Consider the following 23,958-nt stretch of genomic DNA (forward strand, 5'->3'; position numbering starts at 1 on the left):
AAAGAGTGTTTGTGCCAATCACAAAGCCTTACATATCATTTATAGGTAGAAGAAATCAAACATCAATGCCTATAATTACTTGGAACAGTAAGTCATCAGATAGAGGTCCAAATGGTCAAACATTGGGCACCTATGGTTCAGCAACAGTGGCAGTAGAATCAAGTTATTTCTGTGCAACTGAAGTCACTTTTGAGGTAAGGACACAATTTTGTTTTGTTACACATACTAGTTTAATGAATAAACAAAAGTAATTTTGGAATTTTTCAATCTTTGTGAGGTGGTTGTAGAACACAGTGGTTGCAGAAGCTGGTGGAAAAGGAATGCAAGCAGTGGCACTGAGGGTAGACAGTGATAAAGCAATGTTTTATAGAGTTAAGATTAAAGGAACACAAGACACTCTTTTGGACAACACAGGAACTCACTACTTCTACAGGTGTCTCATCCAAGGAAAAGTTGATTTCATCTTTGGCAGTGCAAAATCACTCTATGAGGTAACATCATCCTTTTCTATATTACCAAAACAAAATTAGTTACTACAACCTATGAAACACTCACAAGAATCAGATACGGATGAGACACGTTGACATTGATAATATAATACTTAGGCTTGTTTATACTTTTCAGAAGTGTCGTCTTCAATCAATAGCTGAGAACTATGGAGCAATTGCAGCACATCATAGAGATTCACCACTTCAAGATACAGGATTTTCTTTTGTAGGATGTAGTATTAGAGGAACAGGAAGTGTGTACCTTGGAAGAGCATGGGGAGATTACTCAAGAATAATATACTCAAAATGTAATATGGATAATATTATTAGTCCAGATGGATGGTCAGAATGGAATCATCCAGAAAGAGAGAAGTATATATATATATATAACATTACTTGTTCTACATGTGATTTGAAATTGATTTATTATTGTTATTCTATAATTCATTCATTGTGAAAATTTATATATGAGAATTTGGTGTTTTCAGGACTGCAGTGTTTGGTGAGTATAAATGCCATGGAAAAGGAGCAGATAGAGCAAAAAGGGTGCCTTGGTCAAAACCATTGAGCTATGGTGAAGCAAAGCCTTTCTTGGACATTAATTTCATAAATGGAAAGCAGTGGCTAAGACTGTAGTGTAGCAAAGCATCAATCAAATGACATATATTACTTCATTATTTATAATCTTGTTTATTATCTTACACCTCAAGAAATGGAAAAATCTAATGTTTATATCATCCCAATGAAACATGGTCTTCTAAGATATGTTTTTGATATGTACATTTAATAAGCTAAATGTTCAAACTGTATTATAGTCTTCATGTTTAATTAGAAGATAGAGGTGACCAAAGCTTTTCAAACATCCACCAACTTAAATGAATTTATATACATATTAATGAAAAAGTCTAAAGTATTCTTATGAAATTAAATTAATAAAGTTTATATCAAAATGATGGATAAAAATATGACAATTTTATCACAAAGGGTGTCAAAGGCCTAAAACCATCTCATGTGTGTTGATAGTATTTAGTCTCTTGTTAGTACATAAGAATAGGATTAATTAAACAATTATATAAATGAACTTATCCAACTTGATCCAAAATCCTCAAAAATGTCGCTTTTATTGTGGTCAAATTGAATTACATTTGTTGCGAAGATTTGAAGATGGATGAACAAAAGTTGGCTTTAAAGTCCAATAGCTTGGTTGAGTTTTATTGTGGTTGACCAAAATGGAACGGTACTTGTCTTTTACTGTCACCACCATTTTGTCATTATTTATTTCTAACTTCTAATCAAAAGAAGTAGATGGGAGTTGTTTTCAATCCTTGCCTTTATCCTCATGTTGAAAAGACACATTAATGTATTTTGGGTAACTGAGTTTGGTTTAGTTGATTTTTGATCCAGCTGTTAATGCTTAAGGTTTCTCCAAAGCTTTTTTTATCAGTTGAAACAGGCATTTGTATGTTGCAATAAATGAAAAAGGTGTATGCTGATCAGAAGTGTGATATTCAGTCAATGTAGGCTGCGGTCCTAGAGTAGCAGGAAGTGTGTACCTTGGCATATCTTTTATTAGGGTATTTGGAGGGGTACTTTTAAATGGATGATATTATAATTCATAAGGATGGTAAGAATGGAACCATCAAGAAAAAAACAGCATAATGTTTTTTTTTCTAAATTTTTGTTCTATTTAGCCATTTTAGAAATCAATCCTCTCTACAAATGTCCAATTAAAAATAAAATAGGAGTGCAAACGTCAGTAAGTCGAGGAATCCTTAATGGAATCCAAGCAAGCGGCCTTACAAGAAACCACTGCACTAAGAACTATTTATTCTATCAGACAAAATATAACTACAATCCCTGCTATCAATAAGTGCTATCCAGCAACAGAATTATGTAGGCCAAAAATGACAGTTCATGTCTCAGGATAATGGTGCGAAAAAAAAGTTTTACATTTTCTCTATTTTGTTTAATCATTCATCGATTTGTAGTGGTTTCACAATCTTTGGTGAACTGACTAATCAATTATCATGAAACTGACTATATTTTCTCACGTTGAGGACGAACTTGTGTCATCCAATGCAGTATTGCTCTTGGATCAATTTCTCCAGAAGCGTTTCTGTCCTTGCGCTCTCCTGCATCATTCGAAAAACACCCAGAGTAAAAATGTCAGTGGAATAAGACGGATAAATCCTGTCTAATATCAACTATTTCTGAATAACAAAAGAAACCTTCAACAACCAACCCAAAATATATGTATATAATATACTAGGTGTACTAAGAGAAATTTATCATGGTCGGTCTTGCGAGGAAATACAAATTACCACAAGAAAATTAACTTCACTTTCCAACCTTTTGAAGCTCACAACATTTAGTGTAGATTACTTCAATCAACACAACCAGGAATTAAATTATTGACATGGGGTGGAGTGGAGGGGCACAATTATAATCCACGTCTGTACCCCACTCTAATAATCCCATTCTTGCTAAAAAATGGATCAGAAATCAAATGGAAAATGCAGCTCCACTATAACTTCTGCATCCAATTCCCAGACTGTCCCTTGTGCCACACCAGCATATAGCAAGAACAGAAAAAACCCTCATATTGGTTATGGACAACTATTTTTTTAACCAATGAACTTTAGAATGTAATTAACCAGACAATATTCTACACTATCATGATTTTAGTTTTGTTTCTTGTTTCAAAGTTTTGATAACAAAGACAACAAATTCTCGGTTGCCATATATTACTGCAAATTTCGAAAGCAGACAAGAAAATATAAACAATTAGATCGTTACTTCTGATGCTCTTTGGAACGCCTGATGAATTCACTTGGAATATCACATCCTTGGTAAGACTGTAGCACTGGTCTTATATCAGCAGGACTACTTCGGGCAACAACTGCATATGGATAAAGGAGAAGGTAATGCAATATCTACAACCATAAAATGTCAAAATACTTTCAAGCATTAATTCACAAAAACACGTCTTAAGATGAATGCACTTACACTCAAGGAATGGTATGAAATCCACAAGAGCTGTATCATCTTTATCAGTCTGCACCCATGGCTTCACAGGGACACAGTTCTCAGGTTGTAGGCAACTTTCAAAAGCATGGCCACTTAAGTACAGAACTTTTGCAGGATTTCTGTTTAGTTTTGAAAGGTCCTGCCAGTGAAGGGTAAAGGGGGGAAACAACCCGTTACAACAACATCCAAGACACCGCATTTGTGCAGTATATCATAATAAAATGACAGGAAAAAACAAATGTCGTAATATTTGCAGGTCTCTAATTTTATTGTTCAGGTGTAAGTTGTATTATGAATAATAGTTCCACTGTACCAAGGCATATGTTCTCTATTATAAGCAACAATTGGTTGTAAGCTTATCACAAGAGTATATATACATAATAGTAATACAAGAATATAAACTCAGACGTACTCTATAGTGTTTCCCATCCTGATACTTAGTAGCAGGCCTCGATAGCCTATACCTAATACAGTGCTTGGGATCTAGCCTCTCTATAACAGGGTCTACAAACTGCACAAATCAACAAAAAGCATGAACGTATGAATACTCATAAATCATAACAATAATAAATATCCATTCAGAATATAGAGAAACAAAACTCGATTACCATATTTTGTTCATCTGTATACACCACTATTTCATAGAACTGAGCTAGATGTTCCAAGAAAGCATCAACCCCAGGTCTTTTAAAAGTCTGCCAGCCTGTTTCACGCTTCACATTCCAAATAAAAGTAAATATCAATATTGTAAGTCAGATGTCTGCAGCCTGTAAGAAATCAAACTCTTACTTTTGTGCGACATACATTGTAGAAATGAAAATGCCGATAAAAAATCAAAACATTTCAAATCATTTAGTTCATTCAATGATATTTCATATTTGTCTAGCCCCAAAAATGGTGCATTTGCAGTTGAAGCCTTACCGTCCAAATATAGTGAATCAATGTTTCATTGAGATCTACAACAAGTGTGAACACATGTTGCTCCTGAGGGAGCAAATCTGGAAGGAGCTTGTCTGTGTATGGTTCTGTATAACTCTAGAAGGAAGCAAGACAGAAGTATTAAAAGTTTATGTTTAACACAAAGGTGGAAAAAAATAATTGAAAAAACAGCAAACATAAAAACCAAAATTAGAGTAGTTAAAGCATGCACATACCCTAACTTGTTCTTCAATTAACCTTCTTGCATCCAAATAAAGCTCGACTGCTTTAACAGGCACTGAGATATTACATGCAGGAGAATCAGTAAGCTGTTAATATGAAAAAACATACACATATATAACTAATTTGGAGTTTAATACTCCCTCTCCCCAAAAAATGCATACAACATCAATTTGTCTGCACCAGTCTTCCTCAACAATACAACTAAGTTTGGTTGATGAATTAGTTTAAAAGAAATTTCCATTATCCATAGCCAAGAGCACTTCATAAAATCACAAAGAGATATAACGATTAACTCATCCATTTGATTCACCTAACAGCAACACTCCAGGAGTCCCAGGGATGAAAAACTCACACAAAGAAACTCAGAATATAAATTATATATTCAAAGGAGCAGAACAATACTGATCTAAAATAAGTTATCTACAGAATAAAGCTCTGGGAACCCACCTGTCACTGCAGTTGAGTATAACAACCCTTGAAATTTCTGCAAGCATGGAATAAAAAAATGTCAACCTACTAATGTTGTGGCCTATTAACATATTAAACTGAAGGAAAGGAACAATGATAATCTATCACATCCAAACAATGCAGATTTCCAAAACTAAGCAATAGTAAGGTCCACAAAGCACATTTCCAAGAAACAAAACAATAAAAAATTAAACCTGACACCAATTACTGATATCACTACAAATCGTTCAGAAAGCAACCAAAAACCCCCATATCAAAGTTTTACATGCAAAGATACCGCACCAACGATGCATTGACGAAATGAGGCAAAAATGTAAAATCCACACACAAATGTTGCTGCCCATTTCAGTGCATATTGCATAAGCAGCATTATTCAAATACCAATAGAACAACATTAAAAGAGCAATTTCATCAAATAAAAACTCTTTACCTACTTAGAATTTAAACACAACAATCCATGCTAGAAAAATAAGTTCAAATGTAAAATTAGCAAAGAAATTAAATGTAAAGAAAGATTGAGAAGGAATTAGCAGCACTCACGTCAAGAGCAGTAGCTCCTTCACTTGGAGTGTACTTGACGGATTCACGAAACGACTTCGTTTTCTCATCTATTTCGTCCACAGTGTAAGCTGCACATTGCATTAAAATAAAAACGAAAAAGAAAAGAAAATTAAGCAATGAATCATCTAAAGCTAACAAAATATCATCTCATTTCCAAGATTATGATTCAAGAAGAACACTAAATGATGAGTACAGTGAAAATGCAAGCAAAGAAGGAGAAAAAACGAACCGTAAGAGGCGTAACCGGTAAAGACGGTGGTTCCGGTGAAGGCAGCGATGACGGCGTATTTGAGGAAACTCCAGCGGTTAGGGGAAGTGGCGGAAGGAGGAGAAGGGAGAGGAGCAGCAGGAGCTGCATTGGTGCATAGGAATCGGTTGGATGACGATGATGCGACGGAAGAGAGTCGAGATCGGAGAATTCTGAGAGACATGGTTGTGGTGGTGATGAAAATGAAGTGAAGGAGGTTCAAGTAGGGTTTTGCTTTTGCGATTCACGGAGAAGCTGATCAACGCTGTGTTCTGTTTGGCTTTCTGTTATTGTTCCATTATTATTATTAAGTGATTCTTTTTTTTGTTTATTTTTTTATAATAAATGAAACTTGAAGTAAAGGATGTTTTCATTTTGCTCGTTAAGTCGGTAAAAAAAACTCAAATTAACCTTTATCTTGTTAAAATATCAATAAATTTAGTATTTGGTATTATAATTATTTTGACAAGTAAATTATAATTTTAAGAGATTTTTATAATAATAAATTATTTTAATAATTTAATAACTAACGGTAATTTGTGTCGAAAATCAAATAGACAATAATACTCCATGCCTTAGAGTAGGAAGGTGTTTTATCCAATTATTCTCTAATTTTAATATTGAATGTGATTTACCCAATTTTAATATTTAATAAGGTAGTTTATTTAATTTTTGACATTTAATAATTTAGAAATTATATGTTAAAAATTAGAAAAACATAAATTGTTTTGTGTTTGTTCAATATTATAAAGATTGTTTTTTTTTTATAAAAAAATGAATGGTAAAAAATATTTTTATGATGAACTATTCAATAACTTTTTATTTTAAATAGTTTTTAAATTATTTTTAAAAGTTGTAACAAACAGATAAAAAAAATTAAAAATGATTTTTGTTAAAAAAAAAGTTCTAACAATAAACTCTATTATAACTTAAAATTATAATTTATAGTTTTTAAATTTAAACATTATATTTATATTGAAATGTATTGTTCAATTTATTTTTAAATAAAATTAATTTTTATCTCCGCCGAGTCAAACATGTACTATTGATTAATCATGATTTTACACTTCAATAATATAACACCGATGAAAATAGTTAATATTCATAAATAAAAAAATAAATAAAAAATCAAGAACCGAAATTATGAATAAAACTGGCCAAGACAAGTGTTGGGCCTAAAATCCATGTTTGGCCCTTATGGACTGTAAGACAAAAATGAGTTGACAAGAAAAAAGACAAAAATGCAAGATTTGAAACTACATGATGAATTCATAAAAAATAAATAAAAAAGCTATGTAGTGAATATTATTGATTTTATATGATGAATTCATATAAATAAAGTGTTGGTAATGGTATGTATGGCGTATATACGATACTCGAATCCATTGTATGACCCACGTTCTCTCCTCTACCGTCCGTATACACCGGGGTTTTGGCTTCAAACCAGGAACGACGTGAATGCTACTTGACAATTTGAAGAAGATAAAATTTGCAAATTTCAATGACAAATAATTGTATGACAACTGTCAACTACGTACTTAGTACCCTTCAAGTACCTGTCATCGATCATCACAAACATCAATGCACACCTGAATAGCAGGTAAGCCTTGCCTTTCTGCCTAACAAATCAACACAGCTTCTTTTTTCTAGTTGGAGATAATATTTTTGTAAATGTATTGTGTAAAGGTGTAAAGGAGAGAGTAATTTTTTTTACATGGTTATCCCATCAAATTTTGTTATGATATTAATTGCTTTTGTTATATTACTTTTTATAAAATATGTATATGAGCAAACATTTATTTAGTAAGTGTCACATTATGACTAAAACAAAGTAAGTGTCACATTACAAGTGTCATATTTGTTAAAAATATATTTTAAATGTTTGTAGCAAAAGTATCATTAAGTTTTCAATAATAATAATAATACACAGATTTTTTTAATTATATTATCTAATTAATATTATACATAACTTCAAATTATTATCTCTCTACTTTATATTTATGATAATAACAAACACATCAAATAATATTAATTTGATAAAATTATTACTTTTTTCTTGTATGTATAATTCATTTTTAATTTGTATGAAATAATTTATTCTATAAGTGTATCTAAGATAATCAAATACTACAAACAGATTTAATATGTCGGAATGTGAGTTCAAATTCACAATATAATATATCTCTGAATGTGAGTTCAAATTCACAATAGAATATATCTCTCGATGTGTAGTCCATTAATAAGAGTTTAGATATTAAAGAAAATTGATGTAGGAGATATAAAATTTGATCCATGAGACTAACAATTTTCCTCTTCCCTAACAAATTACTAACGACTAATATTTGTTTATAAAAAAAAAAAAAGAACTCACAATACAATACTTATTTATTTACATTTAGTGTATATGAATTTTCACCGTTAGACTCTTTGAAAATAGAGAGAAAAAAAAATTATTAATTGATTTTAACCTTCTAGTTCTTAGGAGAATGAAACCCTAATAATTTATAAATCAATTAGAAGATAAATAAAGTCTGGTCAATAATGATTCCAACCCACTCCACTCGAAATGAAATATAAACTAAAATAGTAGTTAAAAATTTGATATATCTTAATTAAAATTTTAACTACATACGTCAACCTTAAAACTACCGATTTTAAATAAAGTATATTCAAAATCAATTTATCTCTAACCATTCTTCCCTAAATGAAACTCTTTAACCATTTTAACTATAAAAAACAAAACCTTATGGCATACATAGATCAAAAAGTATTATTAATATATAGAATTCTTTAAATTATTACTATTTATTTAGTTGCATCTTTAAATTATTTTTGGAAACCAACAAAAACAATAATAGAATGACTCCACTCACACCACTATATATAATGAGGCCTTGATGGTTTTAATTCACCAACCAAAACCAAACCATCTCACTACATCCTCCATTTACCAACCTCTCTCTACTTTCTTTTCCTTTCTTCAATAGAGTGAACACTATGGACATGTTTGAAATTAAACACCAAAACATAGGAACACATACTCAAAAGATGAAAACTCATTCCTATCTAATTAACCTTACTCAACTATTCATTTCAATATCAGTCTTTTCCTTCATCTTTTCACCTTCTTCTTTGTTTGTTTTTCTTCATTACTTCAAATTCTATTTCTCTACTTTTCCTTTTCAACTTTACACTCATAACATAGACAAGAATAGCATGTTCCTCCTTTGTAATGGTCTTCTTGTTTTTGTTGGTTTAACTAAATCTTTCTCATGGTCTTCTAGTGATGATGATGATGATGATGATAAACCTTCAAAGTTACAATATATAGATGATGATTCACAATCTCATGTACTTGATGTTGATCAGCCAATGTTGGAGAGAGAAAATGAGATGAGAAGTAGTGAGCTTGATGAACAGAATGATGCAACAGAGGAAGAAATAGAAAGAAAAACATGTTCTGAAGAAGTGAAAGAAAAGGTTGAAAATACCATTTTTATAGATGAAGAACAAAGAGAAGAAGAAGTTGAACTATTTGATGAAGAGGAGGATAAAGGGTCAGAAATTGATTACATTCTAATTGAAGAAAACAACATAGAAGAGGAAGAGGAAGAAGAATATGATATAGAAGAAGAAGGCAGTGTATTAAGCACAGAAGAGTTAAACAAAAAATTTGAAGATTTCATTAGAAAAATGAAAGAAGATCTAAGAATTGAAGCTAGAAGGCAATTAGTCATGGTCTGATTTCATTAACAACAACCATGATCATGATCTTCTTTTTCTTTTTTGTTTTTTGTTTTGGTCCTGCTTCTAGGCTAGTAAATTGCTGTGCCTTTTTTTTCTTTCTTCTTTTCAATTCTCCTTTTTTCTTGTACTTCAGTTATATGCAACTCTTAAATTTTGCAAAACTATTTCTCTGATTTCCCCTTATGTCACTAAATAGCAAGTTTGCATGCAAAGTTTCTGTTTAATTAAGTTATAGCCTTACTCAGAGCATGTTCTATCAATCAACTTACTCTAACTATTTAATTCTCCTTTTTTCTTGTGTTTGCACCCTAATGAAATCAAGTCAAAATAATAATAATAATAATAATAATAATAATAATAATAATAATAATAATAATAATAATAATAATAATAATAAAATGATTAATATGATGTCATGCATAGGAAGAGAAAGATTTGGTTGTTTTTATGTACTTAATGACATGATCTTATAAAGGAGAGAGTGACAATCTGCTCTAATCATATGATTAATTAGAGGATCCAATGTTCATGCTAAAAAGATTGTATATAGATGAATGCTGTAATTTAGCATGCAACAGAGAAATTACTACTAGTATTTATATCATTATCTGGCAAAACCGTTGACCCTATATCGTTGAATATTCCAAATAAATCAATAGGATTTGAGAGGTTATATACCAAATCAGATTGTCAAGATCAACTACTTGGTGATGTTACTGATAGCTAATTAATTAGAAACATATATATATATATATATATATATATATGCTGCCTACATATTACAAACATACATAGTTTTTTTATCATTAAATATTAGGAACTTGTTATTAGTAATGTCATTGATCAAATGAAAAGTGTAGTTAACCATGCTTATAATTTCACATGCATATGCAAGATATAGAATCAATGAAAATATGACACAACTCTACTAGTTAAACAATAAGTTACTACTCTTCAATTGAATTTCATATTGTCCATGTCATATGTTGTGCCACAAAATATGCTAAAACACTATAATTTAAGAACATTACACACAAAATAGACAAATTTAATACATGACATAGTTATTACTAATATGTGTTATTATATTGTCAAATGAAGCTTAGTAGTAGTATATGTTTTAATTTGCAATGCCGACAAGGGTATAATAGAAATCTTACCCTGAAAAAGAACCATAAATTAATAGAGAATAGTATAACTTAAGGGCTTGAAAGTTGGAACAATATTTGGCAAATTAGTACCAACAAAAAGAATAAAGACTTTTACTTCAATTTGTGAAAGAGACCCAATAGTTTGTCAATTACTTGATGCAAATGGTAGAGAATCCATAAATGCCTTGACATAGATATGGTAGAAAACTAAGGAACTTTCATTTTCATACTCATAAATGAATTTTCATCGTAGAGGAGGATAAATCCCAAGTAATCCTCTATAGAAAGTAAAGTCAATTCATTTTGAAATTGAAAGTGATTTGTTTGATCTTTCTATTTTGTAGAAATCATTATCAATGTGGTTAAGACCATAGAAAGATAATACCTCCAAATTTGGTGGGACTAACTCACAAGACAAAAGCTACATTATAATAGTAAACTCTAAACTTGGAAATATTTTTCTTCTAGAAGAAACTACCTTTGTGTACTTAAAAGTACAGATTCATGCATGCATAGCTAAATAAATAATACAAAGAAAGCAAATCCTAGATGAATGAAGAATGATGAAAGTTACAATAGTATGTTATGATGAGTCCACGTGTGGTTAATTATATCATGTGGCAAGGGTGGTTCAATTATAATTAAAGATAAATTATTGAATGGCATGGCTTAGAATGCCTTAGAAGAAGTCTTTTTCTTATGTGTAAAACTAAGCACATGATTGTGTATTATGATACACATTGATGAAGACAATTGAGTCCATTTGATCATATAACCAATAATGCATTATATACTCAATTATATACACAATAAGATAGAGTTTCATATAGGAAATGTATAATTGCGTAGAGATTTATATCACCGATTTTATGTCAATAATGTGCTTGAAAGAAAATATGTGAACGGAAATTTTAGGGGTACGTTTAGTTTTAGAAAATGATTTCAATTTTCATTTTTAATCACATAAATGGTACCTTATTTTCGCTTTGTTTTCGTCTTTAAATATTTTGATACACTTATCTCATGCACAAAATTTTAATTATGAAGACAATTAATATTTAGTCTTTTTGTCTCTGAAATATCAACTTACAGTTAAGAATTTAATATTATAATCTCAAAGTACATAGAACAAATCATGTACCACAAGTGCAAGTGACAAGAAGATAAATTTCCAAAAGTAAAATCTAAAATATAACCTTTGTGAAGAGAAAAAAAAATTGTTGAAATTTTTTTCTTCTTTACTGTTGTGCACATAATATCAACCACTAGTCCAATAAAAAAAATGAGTCACGAAATCTTGTACAGACTAAAGAAAACATTAAAAAAATATATCCATCAATGGAGGAACGAATATTAGAAAGAACTAAAGAAAACATTAAAAAAATCTATCCATCAATGGACAAACAAATATTAGAAAGAATTGCACATTCCTTTTTCTTATTAAGCTTGGCTTCCATCAAACCAAATGAATTCATAATCAACATATGGTTTCCTTTAGAACCTTTTAGAGTATAATACAAAATAAAATAGCATACTAAATATATGCCAACCTCATTGCAAAACATGCATGCAACGATATTCTACATCATTGCACATTTGTTATGTTTATTTTGCCTTGATGACACTTCCGAGGGAGCATGACTAGGTGGGTAAGTGGAAGGAGGAGGTCCATAATTATACCGACGAGGTGGTGATGGCAGCGTAGGTTGCGGTGCCTCCCAACATAGTCCCGGTGGAGGAGGTGGTGGAAATGGACGTGGAACTAGTTGTGGCGGAGGAGGTGGTGGTTGAAAAAAATATTGTGGATAGTGATGATAATACTCATAGTGTTGAGGATATGAAGAGTATTTCATGCTATCATAGGGATTATATCTATATTCACCACAATAGTTAGGATTTTTCTCAACGTACTTTTCTAACACGTTCAATAATGTATTTGAATTTATTCTTCCATTGACTTTCACCATTTCTTTTTCTTTATTAATAATTATATTGTAGCTTCCTGAAATTGAATATATATTTATAAAAAAAAAATTATCAAATGCATTTCGATTTTCAATTTAAAATTCAACATATAAAGGTAGAAAATAATATAGTTTTTTCTAGCTTACTAAAGTGATCAATAGAAAAACACAAGTAAATTAAGTATGGCTAAAGATAGTTTTGATTAAGAAACACATGTTTTGAGTTCATACTTCAAAAGAGTTATTAGGAAGAAAAAAATACCATCAATTCTTTGCAACTTTACTTTACATGCCTCACATTGTGTGTTTACTTTTAGAACACATATCTGAAAATAAAAGATTAATCATATATTATAAAATAGGTGAAAAAGATAATTAAAAAATATATATATGTGTATATTTTAAGTTCACCATTTCAGCAGAAGAGTGCTCCATTGTATAAGTTTCAGAAATTTGGCTCCTCTTGCCCCAAAACTTCAAGCTTTATGTTGCATTTGAAAGCTAAAACCTCTAACAAAATGAAGAGATTAAAAAGACTGAAAATGATGAGTTGTCATACAATCATACATTTTAATTTCATATGATTTTGTGTTTATTTTGGTGTGACATTTTTCTTTTTATCATTCATTGCAATTAATTATAATCAATATTTTTAATAAAAAAGTGATAATCAATATTGATGATTACATTTTGCTTTATGGAAAAGAAGTTGCAGTATTTGATATTCGTTCCTTTATATTTTGAAAATTATTATCATTTATAGTATGTTTGGTACTAGAGATCAAAATAGAAGTTAGAGAAAAAGTAATCAAACTTTTTATGTTTGGTTTGAATAGCAAAAAAAATGAAGAGAAAAGAAATAAACATGAAACCCATAATCTTTATAATTCTCTACTTAAAAATTATAATCACTCTATTATAATTTTCTTATTTCTATCTAAATATATTCAATAGACACGTTAGTAATTAAATAATATTTTTTATTGTAAATAATTTGTATGTGAATGATTATATGTTAACTAATTAATTCACATGTGAATGATTATCTTTTAAATAATTCCCTATATAGTTTATTTAATAAATTAAATTTTCCACACACTATATTTTATCTAAAGAATATTAAATAGACACTAATAATGAAATAAACATTTATCAAATAACTAATTTTCCTCATATTTAATTAATTACCTTCATTTTTTATATCTATTTTCTTTTGAATTGAGATCGTTGTTATAACAATTTCAAAACCAAAATAGTTTGTTAATTTGTTTAATTTGTGGTTTCTCACACAGGGTTGAGAGGTAAAACTCATGAATTTCAGACTAAGAACTTAGATGGGAAAGTTAAATAAGATGCTGTTGATATAATTTTCATTATAAATTGAAGTATTATGGAGTTGAGGCAGAAAAATTGAGTTGTGATATGCAAATGAAAAGTCCTTATTGATTAGTGGTGTTTGTTCTATGATCTTTATGATTCTTTCTTTCTTCTCTAATCTCTGGTATCTATAGTTTCAATGTTTCAATGCTTATGCTACTTTTAATGCTTATTAGTAATTGTTCTTAGAAAGTCACTGTTATACCGTTTTAAAAAAATCACTATTTTGCTTTATAACTTAAAAGGGATGGTTGCAATTACTAATCATCAACACGAGATATATGAAAGCTAACAATTTCAATTTTTTTAATAAAAAGAAATACCCTTTATCAGTTATTTTCTTAGTGGAAATACTCTTATCAATAAAAGTGAAATGCAAAATCTGGTACAAACCAAACAAAACATAGAAAAAGTTTATCAATGAATATTAGAAATAATTTCTCATTTTTTTTTCTTATTGGGCTTTGCATCCATCAAGCCCATTGAATTCATAATCCACACATGGTTGTTGTATTAAATTAAAGACATACAGTCAGTAGCGGAGTTTGACTAAAAAGTTTGGGGTGACCAACATAAAATTATAATATGTATAAATGAAATATACAAAGAGTTGCATTCTAAAACATGCCGCCATTGTTTATGTTTCTTTATTCTAAATTAGCGAAATTGGCAATTTAAGAAACAAATTTAGAAAACAAAATCAACAAACACACAACCATACATTCTAAATCTATCATATATCTTGTTCAATAAGCAGACAGCCATCAACAACAATAATTTAAATCAACCAATTTAACCATCATTCTAGACAGGCAACCATCATTTTAAATTAGCAACAAAAATGAGCAAATGAACAACAAAAATTAGCACAAAAATCAGCAAATCAACAACAAAAATCAGCAAATCAGCATAAACACCTTCTATGCAACAAAAATCAGCAAATCAATAATAAAAATCAGCACAAACATCTTTTCCGAACACCTTGTTAAGCAAATCAGGAAAAACACCAAATCAACAAATCAGCAAAATCCAAACATTTGGAGTTTTGACGACGAACAGGCGAGGCGAGCTCGAGGTGAGGCAGCAAAAATCAAACACCTTATATGGAACAAAAAAACTCAAACACCTTATATGGACAAAAAATTAAACACCTTATATGCAACAAAAAAACTCCAAAAAAAATCAGCACTAATATCTAATTTGAAACAAACAAAAACTCCAAAACAAAACCCCAAACAAACAAAACTCCAAACATCAATTCTGAATTTCTGATGATAATACGAATTGAAATCCCTTTTGAGTTTTGACGTACGACCAACCAAGGTGGAGGCGAGCAGTCGCAGAGGCGAGGCCGAGGCAGCGAGCAGAGGCATAGGCAAGACACGAAGCGGAGGCAGAGGTAAGACGCAAAGCAGAGGAAGAGGCACAGCGAGACGCGATTGCGAAGCGGAGGCGGGTGATTCGTGTTCGCGTTTAAGTTTAAAGCAGAGAGAGATGAAGACTAGAAGTGAGAGAGGAACAGAGATTTAGATTTGAAGTATAATGGTAATTTCTTAATTTTAATGAAGATAGTTTGATCATTTTACCTATAACTTTTTTTTTTTTTATAACTGCAGCCCTTCCCTTCCCTGTCCCTAGAATACACTTAGTTTGTATGAAAGTTTCGTCACTAGACACGTTGAAACTTGGTTAATCTATTTATATACAAGTGTAATTTTTAATTTTATAGTCATTTACTTGACATCTTGTTCAATTTTTAATCATAAGAAAACAAAAATAAACTTGGCAATGCATAAAAGCTTTCCAAAACCCTTAATTTGTTGCTTTGCATATCAGTCAGCTAAATAAGTCAACTCCATTCCCTTCACTAATACATTGACAATGACAACAAAATAAAGACATATTCTCATATTCCACATCAAAAGCACAATTCAACATATCAAAATGATTAACTCCCATGGACATACCTCTATGGACTTTGCTTAAGAAAATTAAGATCAACATATAAAAATCAGTGAGTAACTCCCATGGACATATCACTGTAGACATTGCTTAAGAAATTTAAAATGTCTTCATTCACAAATTAACTAGAGTAATGCTTCTAAGTAGTACACTTATAGAAAAATGTTGTTGATTGCAAATCAAAAAAAATAGTGATTTGTTGAAATTCTGCTATGCTATATAGTGTTATAGCACCACATTAGCGGCACAACACTACTAACGTATCGCAGATCAATAGCAATTTGTTCAAATTTTGCTATGTTATAGCGTTATGGCGGCTATTTGATAACAATATATAGAAAGACCATGAGAAATGGGGTCCATTATAGCATCCACACAAGAAGGATTACATATCCATAGACTGCTGTCCAGCCCCAGCCTTTGATTTATTCTTCCTCTTCTTTGAACCATTTGTGTTAACTCTTTTTTTTTTGGGTTGTTCCTCTACTTCTACTACAGGTCGTGTGCTCAGTAAGTGTTGATGAATGGCAGCCAAGGGATCCATTTGGAAGGAAAGATCCTTAAAAATATCAGACAATCGTTGTCCTTCCTTCAATCTGATGAACAACTGATAGGAGTTACATATACTGTTTGTAAAGTTGCCAATATATCAATCAATGAATTATGATAGGAAACACTCACACTAATTTCTGTCTAGAAGTACAATTAAGCTTAATGTTATCCTCGTTGCATGGTTTCCTTGGAGCTTTCAACTCTGGAAGGGACTCTAAGAGTGAAGAGAGGTTGTATGCTTTCAATTTTTTCTGCCGCCTTTTTTGTTGGTTATTTTTCTGACAATACCACGTGTTCAGCAAATCAATAACACTCATATTTTGCACATAAAATAAGACTGACAAACATATCTAAAAGAACCTTAGTTCAATTAGTATAAAAATGCAGCAATCTTGTCATCAGGACATTCTCAATAAAGATTTGTCTACAAAAATTCAATATAATTAGTATGTTCTGGTTTAGATTAGTTCTTAACTTAAGCAATGGTTATAGTTCTTTACTTAAGAAAAGGTCATTACTCCATGTGTTAATAAGTGTTTATGGACAAATTAAATGAGAGCTTCAGAAAAAAAATTGAGATGTGTGATCTAATTTCAACTTACATAAGAGGCTAATGTTTAAAAACCTGCAATTATTGCAAGTTCTAACTACATAAAAAGTAAAGCTTCCAGTCTAGATATAATCACAAGTTTACTATGTCACCTGTTTTCTTTTAAAGACAAAAAATAGTATGCTACTTTGCAACTCAAGTTAGTATTATTCTACAAAGGGAGCTGTATTTAAGTATTAAATGGGAGTTCCATCATCTTTTACACTAATGCATCAATCACTTACACAATATTTCATCAAGATTTATACATGAGATGCACATATATGGTTGTCAAAATGAAACTGATAAATCTCTTTATATTAAAATATTTCTGTCAGCAACATAATCACATGAACATCCAGATATAACTATCAAGGCAGGAACGTACTAATCATGGCAAAATTCCCTTCCCAATCTGAATCTGTTGAGGACCATAACAAACTCAAGTGACAAACAATAAAGTAACAAGAAATGAGATTCTCACCTTAGCAATAGACTTTTGCGCAGTCAAGGAAGCAACGGCATCTTTCACCTCTGCAATAACATCAAAGGTTGGAATGAGTTAGAGTCAAGACAGGTTGGTATAACCAAGGCCAGCCCAAGAGTCAAGCCACTAAAGTTAGGGCTTTAGGCCTCAAAAATAATCTTTACTTAAAACAAAGAAAAAAGGCTTAGATATTATTAATTATGTTACAAATTTACTTGTAGTTATATGTTAGCTCAATTGGTAAACAAATTTTGTTTGTTTGATTTTTCTAATGATTTTAGTTTTAATTGCAAAAGCAAGCAAAATTATTAACTTATTTTGTATGTTATGTCCAATATAACATTGGTGAGTATTATCATTTTGTAATATGTTCTTACTAGTACCGTTGTACATTAAATTATAGAGAATCAATAATGAATTCTTAAAATCTAAAACGCTAACATCAACTTAAATTTTATAATATTGTAATTGAAGATGAAAAAATTGATCACACAAACATACTGGAATAAAAATGTAGCTTCTTTTCGAACTTCCGATTCGACTTTGAATCTAATGAATCTGACCTGCACATAAAAAATAAAATAAAAACTCAACCATAAACGAAAATAAAAACAGATACGAAACTAACTATAACATTCGGAAGAGAAAAAGAGATTAACCTTGTATTTATTTTTCCCATTGGGATAAAACTTAGGGTATGAAGAGAACCAAAACCTATATTGAAAGATACACAACACAGGCTCAGTTTAAAATTCACAAGCAAGAAAAACTGAAAACGCAAACACAAGAAGAGATTTCAAAATAAAATGATAATCGCACAGAAACTTTACTGAACAGAGGAGACGACTACGCAATAAAATCGATAGACCACCGCCGCACCACCGCACCGCACCACAGTAAGAATAATCTAACAACAATATAATTTAAATATTTATGATTAAAAATTGAACAAGATGTAAAGTAAATGACTATAAAATTATAGTTGTATATAAATATATTAACCAAGTTCTAACTGTCTAGTAACGAAACTTACATACACAAATACAAATTAAGTGTACAGAAGTAAATATTGTGAATTTAAATATACATCTAATATATTAAATATTATATAATCTTTTATTATTTGAGTTGAATTTATTAAATAAAAAATATTACTTTTTAGTAATGATAAGAAAATGTTAGTTGGTTTGGTCTATAAACACTAAAAATTTAGTACCTTTGATTGGAATTATTCTGCTTAATAGTTTATCATATAACTTTTCATAAAATATTAAAAAAATTGATACACTTTTTAAAAATATAAATAAATATCAGCTATTAGATTATAGTTACAAATTTCAATTGATATATCATAGTAATAATAGTGAATTATTGAAAATTTAATATTTATGATAAATCCTAAATCCTAAATTTAATTTAAAGTTATTTTAAAATTACTTTTATAGTTACTTGATCTCTCTTTGTCATAAAAAAAATAAGCGAGGGATTCAATTATTACTAATATTATTTTAATTAAAATTAAATAAAAGACGGATGAATGATTTTGAATGTGATGAGTTGAGTCTCTACCTAAAAGGTGTTATGTCATAAATTCAAATCTAACATTAAAAATGTAGTATTATTTAAACTTTTGAGAATTTTTTATTTTTATTTATTGTATTTTTATTCAATTTGAATAATAATCTCTACGGTATTCAAGAACACTTGATAAAAAATAGTTGCCTAAATTACATGTGTGGTCCCTTAACTTAATTTCAGGTAACGTTTTAGTCCTTTATCCTTTTTTTTTCCGACTTGGTCCTTTATTTTAATTTTAAGTGACAATTTGATATTTTATGTTTTAAAATTTCAACAATGTTATCCTTTTTTATACAAAAACTCAAAAAAAAAATTCAATCGAAACTCATAAAATTAATTATATTCTTCAATATAATACAAATTTCATCAAATTTGTAACGCAAATCTTCAAATAAACTCATATTTTCATACTTTATTTGATATTGTTAGGAATAAAGGATTAAATCGAAGAAAAAAAAAGATAAAGGACTAAAATGTTACCTGAAATTAAGTTAAGGAACCACAGATGTAATTTAGCCAAAATAGTTTGAGTCTTTTTTAACTTAACCAAAAATGTTAAATTCAAATCATGCTATAAGAAATGCAACAATTAAAATTCTTAAGATAAATTTTTTGTCACGGTATGGTCTCACATGACTTGAGGTATTAATATCAAGAGTTGCACACATGACATACATTTACACCAAACAATTACACTAATATCAACAACAAAAGTCTACAGGTCTTACTAATTTTTTGGTTGGGGTCTCCTTTTCTTAAAATGATAAAATTCACTCAATTTAATTAAATAATAAAAAAAAATTTCAAAAGTTTAAACAATACTACATTCTTATCTTTTGTTTTTTATCATTTTAAGAAAATGAGACCCCAACTAAAAAATTAGCAGAACCTGTAACCTAAACCCGAACCCTATTTAGCAGAGTTTAAGGTTAATTTTTATACATCTAACTTTAGTGAATAAAGTTTAGAATTTAGAGTTTATTATAAATAATTTATTATAAATAATTTATTATAAATATTAAATTTTCAATAATTCACTATTATTACTATGATATATCAATTGAAATTTGTAACTATAATCTAATAGCTAATATTTATTTATATTTTTAAAAAGTGTATCAATTTTTTTAATATTTTATAAAAAATTGTACGACGAACTATTAAGCAGAATAATTCTAATCAAAGTTATTAATTTTTTAGTGTTTATAAACCAAATCAACTAACATTTTCTTATCATTACTGAAAAAGAATATTTTTTATCTCATAAATTCAACTAAAATAATAAAAGATTATATAATATTTAATATGCTAGATGTATATTCAAATTCCCAATATTTACTTCTGTACACTTAGTTTGTATGTAAGTTTCATCACTAGACACGTTAGAACTTGATTAATATATTTATATACAAGTGTAAATTTTAATTTTATAGTCATTTACTTGACATCTTATTTAATTTTTAATCATAAATATTTAAATTATATTGTTGTTAGATTGTTATAAATTTAATAGTAGAAAGGACCATAGCTCTAACAAACTTTACATTGGAGCTCATAAATAGTGGGATCGAGTTTCCAAATTAATATTTTAAATTTTATTTAATTCCAATTTCCAAATCGTGACCCGAACCCGATTAAATAAAAATGCTATAAAAAACAGTTGTTAGTGGCAAATAGCATAATCTCTTGAATTTATTTTTGTTGATCCTCAATTATTTGTACCATGACTTCAATTTTTGATACTTTAATCTTGTGTCCTCCAAACATCATAGTAACTAATATTTTGCCAACATGATCATGTTGTACCATTGTATTGTGGGAGACTTGTAACACTTTCTACATAATTGCACATTTGTTTGGTTTATTTTGTCTAGGAGACTCTTTTGTGGGGAAATGATGAGGTGAGCAAAATGATGTCATTGAAGGAGGTTCATAACCATAAGGACAAGGTGGTGGTGGCGGTGGCGGTGCCGCCCCCCAAAATGGTCTCGATGGTGGAGGAGGTGGTGCAAATTGGTATGAATTTGGTGGTGGAGGAAAATATGGATAATGTTGATAGCCTTGGTGTTGAGTACATGAAAAATGTGGAGGATATGAGCAATGTTTCATGTTATCATAGCGATTATGATTATATTCATATTCACCCTCATAATTAGTGTTTCTTTCAACAACTTCTCCATCAAGTTTTACATATTTAACTTTGGCATGCTTCTCATATTTTTCTAGTACACTCAATAATGTATTTGGGTTTATTTTGCCAGTAACTTTCATTGTCCCTTCTTCTCCATCAATAGTTATATTGTAGACTCCTGCAAAGATAAAAATCAAACGCATTTCAATTTTCAATTAAGAATTCAATGTATATAGAATGTATAACATAAATCTATTTCTCCTTGTATGCTACAATTTGATATTTTGGATGAGTATATTGTCTAATGTGCTATAATTTTTAATAGAGGATCACATTTGTTTACTTTTTGTTTTTTTAAGAGAATTGAATATAATAATTGAAAGTTCAACTGAAACTATGTTAAATTTGACTAAAATTATTTCAATTAAGATTCAATAAACACATATTTTAAATTCATATTCTAAAAGAGTTATTAGGAGAAGAAAAATACCACGAACTCTTTGTAAAATCTGCATCACCTTTACTTTACATGCCTCACATTGTGTATTTAATTTTAGAACACAAGTCTGAAAATAAAAGATAAAACATACATTATAAAACAAGTGAAAAATATGAAGAAAAAAATGAATATATATAATTATATAAATTAACTTAACCATTTGAGCAGAAGAGGATTCCATTGTGTAAGTTCTTCAAAAATTTGACTCCTTATCTCCATATGGTTAAACCCCCGAAACTTCAATATTTATACTGCATTATAAAAGCTAAAAACCCTTAAAAAAAAGTCAACTATTAAAGGAATGAAAATGATAAACTTTGATACAATATCAAATTTTCATTTCATACTCGTTTTGCCCATGAACTGATGATTTTGTATTTATTTTGGTGTGATATTATTTATTAATTATATCAATATTCAGTTTCATATATTTAGGTTTTCCTAAAGTGTATTATCAAATATGTTTCTATATTGTAACAAAAAAAAAATGTTTCTATAAAATGTAACTTTACGTTATCGAATACTTTCATCAATTAATTACATACTATTTCATTTGTTAATAGAATAAAATTTTGGGTTTTTTTATAAAAAACAAAATTAACAAAAAATAAACGGATGCAAGTAAGAGGGCAAAAACCAAATTGATGATCATGTAAATCCGAATATTCAAAAACAAAATAGTTAAATTGAATTTTTTTTTTAATATTTAGGCCTAAATCAAACTAAATTAATTAAACTCAAATTAACTATTGAAGTACAATTTAATAGAAAAAAAATACTGAAATGCAATTCTGATATTATTTATTTTTACATCCGACTAGTTGTAAATTTGATCTTTATTAGTTTTATTGATGGAGACAAATATAAATCTTATATAATTATTTAATGAGTTTTATTATCTTTTTTTACTTTAGACCGAATATTATTCCCTCACCTTAAATTTTCTTTATAATATTTTTTTATAGAAAAAAACAATACATTCTTTTTTTTATTAATCATTGAATGTTAATTAATGGAATGTTAATTATTGTCGTAAATACATTACAGGTATATGAATCAAATTCTTGTTTGGCAAAAGACGGCTATTATTTAGTACAAAAGATTTACATAAAAAAATACATAAAAATAGAGATTTATTTGGATCCATCTTAAGTGCCCTCATCAATTTAATATATTAGTTTCTTTAAGTTCTTCTCAAATATTGATATCTTTTATATGCTATATTTAACTTCTTCTTTTTCGTCTAGGTAATTAAAAAGTAATTTTTTATTAAAAAATCTACCGATAAAACTCGTACACATTAACAGTATAAAATAGAATATTCAAGTTTGAAAAGTTCAAACTTGTATTTCAATATATCAATTATCCATACAACTAAAATATGAGTTAGCCTTACGCAAATTATATTTATATATGTTACTACTTATCAATTTAATTTATCATTCATCAACCTCAAATTTCGATATTATTTACTTTATTATATATTGAGTTTATTTAGAGAAATAAGTATGTTTTCACAATTCTTACTTTTTCTTTAATTTTTTAATCATAATTTTTGTTAAAAATGTAGTTAATAAAAATTAATGTATTTAATAAAAATTTTAAATTAAACACAACTCTTTTTATTGATTCTGTTTTCTGTTATATATAAAGGTCAAATGTAGAATTTGTCGACCACTAAAATTTCAAAAATTTAAATGTTCTTCCCAAATTACTTCAATAGATTATTTTAAAATATTAAATTGTTAATAATTAATTGATCAATGATCATAGATAGAAGAGTGAATAGTTATAATTTGAAAGTTATATTAGTTGTCACTTATTATTTTTCTTTTTTTTTACAAACATCTTTCATAAAAATTAGAGTAAATCTTTATTTTTAGTCTCATAAAATAGAGAACGCAGTCATTTTGTTCATTGACTTAATAAAAAAATCAAATTAGTCTTCGAATTATTAAAACTTCATTCA

The 23,958-nt window shown here is 28.9% G+C and overlaps 4 protein-coding genes across 5 annotated transcripts in view; 2 read left to right on the forward strand and 2 right to left on the reverse strand.

Annotated features, from left to right (window-relative positions):
* Window positions 1-1,268, forward strand: part of LOC101509370 (pectinesterase QRT1) — a 2,719-nt gene extending 1,451 nt beyond the window's left edge. The window contains exons 2-5 of the mRNA XM_073365061.1: window positions 5-194; window positions 288-491; window positions 625-860; window positions 977-1,268. Coding sequence (XP_073221162.1) covers window positions 5-194; window positions 288-491; window positions 625-860; window positions 977-1,124 — 778 coding nt within the window. The 3' untranslated portion in view covers window positions 1,125-1,268. The remainder of the gene's footprint in view (window positions 1-4; window positions 195-287; window positions 492-624; window positions 861-976) is intronic.
* A 1,065-nt stretch (window positions 1,269-2,333) lies between these two features.
* LOC101509691 (mitochondrial import inner membrane translocase subunit TIM50) lies at window positions 2,334-6,255 on the reverse strand. Its single transcript, XM_004491444.4, has 10 exons — window positions 5,935-6,255; window positions 5,685-5,773; window positions 5,124-5,160; window positions 4,670-4,731; window positions 4,437-4,550; window positions 4,124-4,228; window positions 3,928-4,026; window positions 3,495-3,654; window positions 3,285-3,387; window positions 2,334-2,620 (listed from the first exon to the last, which is right to left on the reverse strand). The coding sequence occupies exons 1-10, from the start codon at window positions 6,134-6,136 to the stop codon at window positions 2,584-2,586; spliced, it is 1,008 nt and encodes a 335-aa protein (XP_004491501.1). The 5' UTR covers window positions 6,137-6,255; the 3' UTR covers window positions 2,334-2,583.
* Window positions 6,256-8,866: 2,611 nt separating this feature from the next.
* On the forward strand, window positions 8,867-9,872 carry LOC101510011 (uncharacterized). The gene has a single exon (XM_004491445.4). It carries the CDS (start codon window positions 8,950-8,952, stop codon window positions 9,694-9,696), a length of 747 nt encoding a protein of 248 aa, XP_004491502.1. The 5' UTR covers window positions 8,867-8,949; the 3' UTR covers window positions 9,697-9,872.
* A 6,324-nt stretch (window positions 9,873-16,196) lies between these two features.
* On the reverse strand, window positions 16,197-18,748 carry LOC101510331 (uncharacterized). 2 transcript variants are annotated; one of them, XM_004491447.4, is made up of 6 exons: window positions 18,612-18,748; window positions 18,441-18,495; window positions 18,283-18,344; window positions 17,779-17,828; window positions 16,835-16,983; window positions 16,197-16,749 (listed from the first exon to the last, which is right to left on the reverse strand). In XM_004491447.4, the coding sequence occupies exons 2-6, from the start codon at window positions 18,458-18,460 to the stop codon at window positions 16,539-16,541; spliced, it is 492 nt and encodes a 163-aa protein (XP_004491504.1). In that variant the 5' UTR covers window positions 18,461-18,495; window positions 18,612-18,748; the 3' UTR covers window positions 16,197-16,538. The 2 variants fall into 2 exon arrangements, with proteins under 2 accessions (XP_004491504.1, XP_004491503.1); XM_004491446.4 differs by having other exon boundaries at window positions 18,601-18,737.
* Between the last annotated feature and the right edge of the window lie 5,210 nt (window positions 18,749-23,958).

This window comes from Cicer arietinum, chromosome 2 (assembly GCF_000331145.2).
Source record: "Cicer arietinum cultivar CDC Frontier isolate Library 1 chromosome 2, Cicar.CDCFrontier_v2.0, whole genome shotgun sequence".
NCBI classification, from domain to species: Eukaryota; Viridiplantae; Streptophyta; class Magnoliopsida; order Fabales; family Fabaceae; genus Cicer; species Cicer arietinum.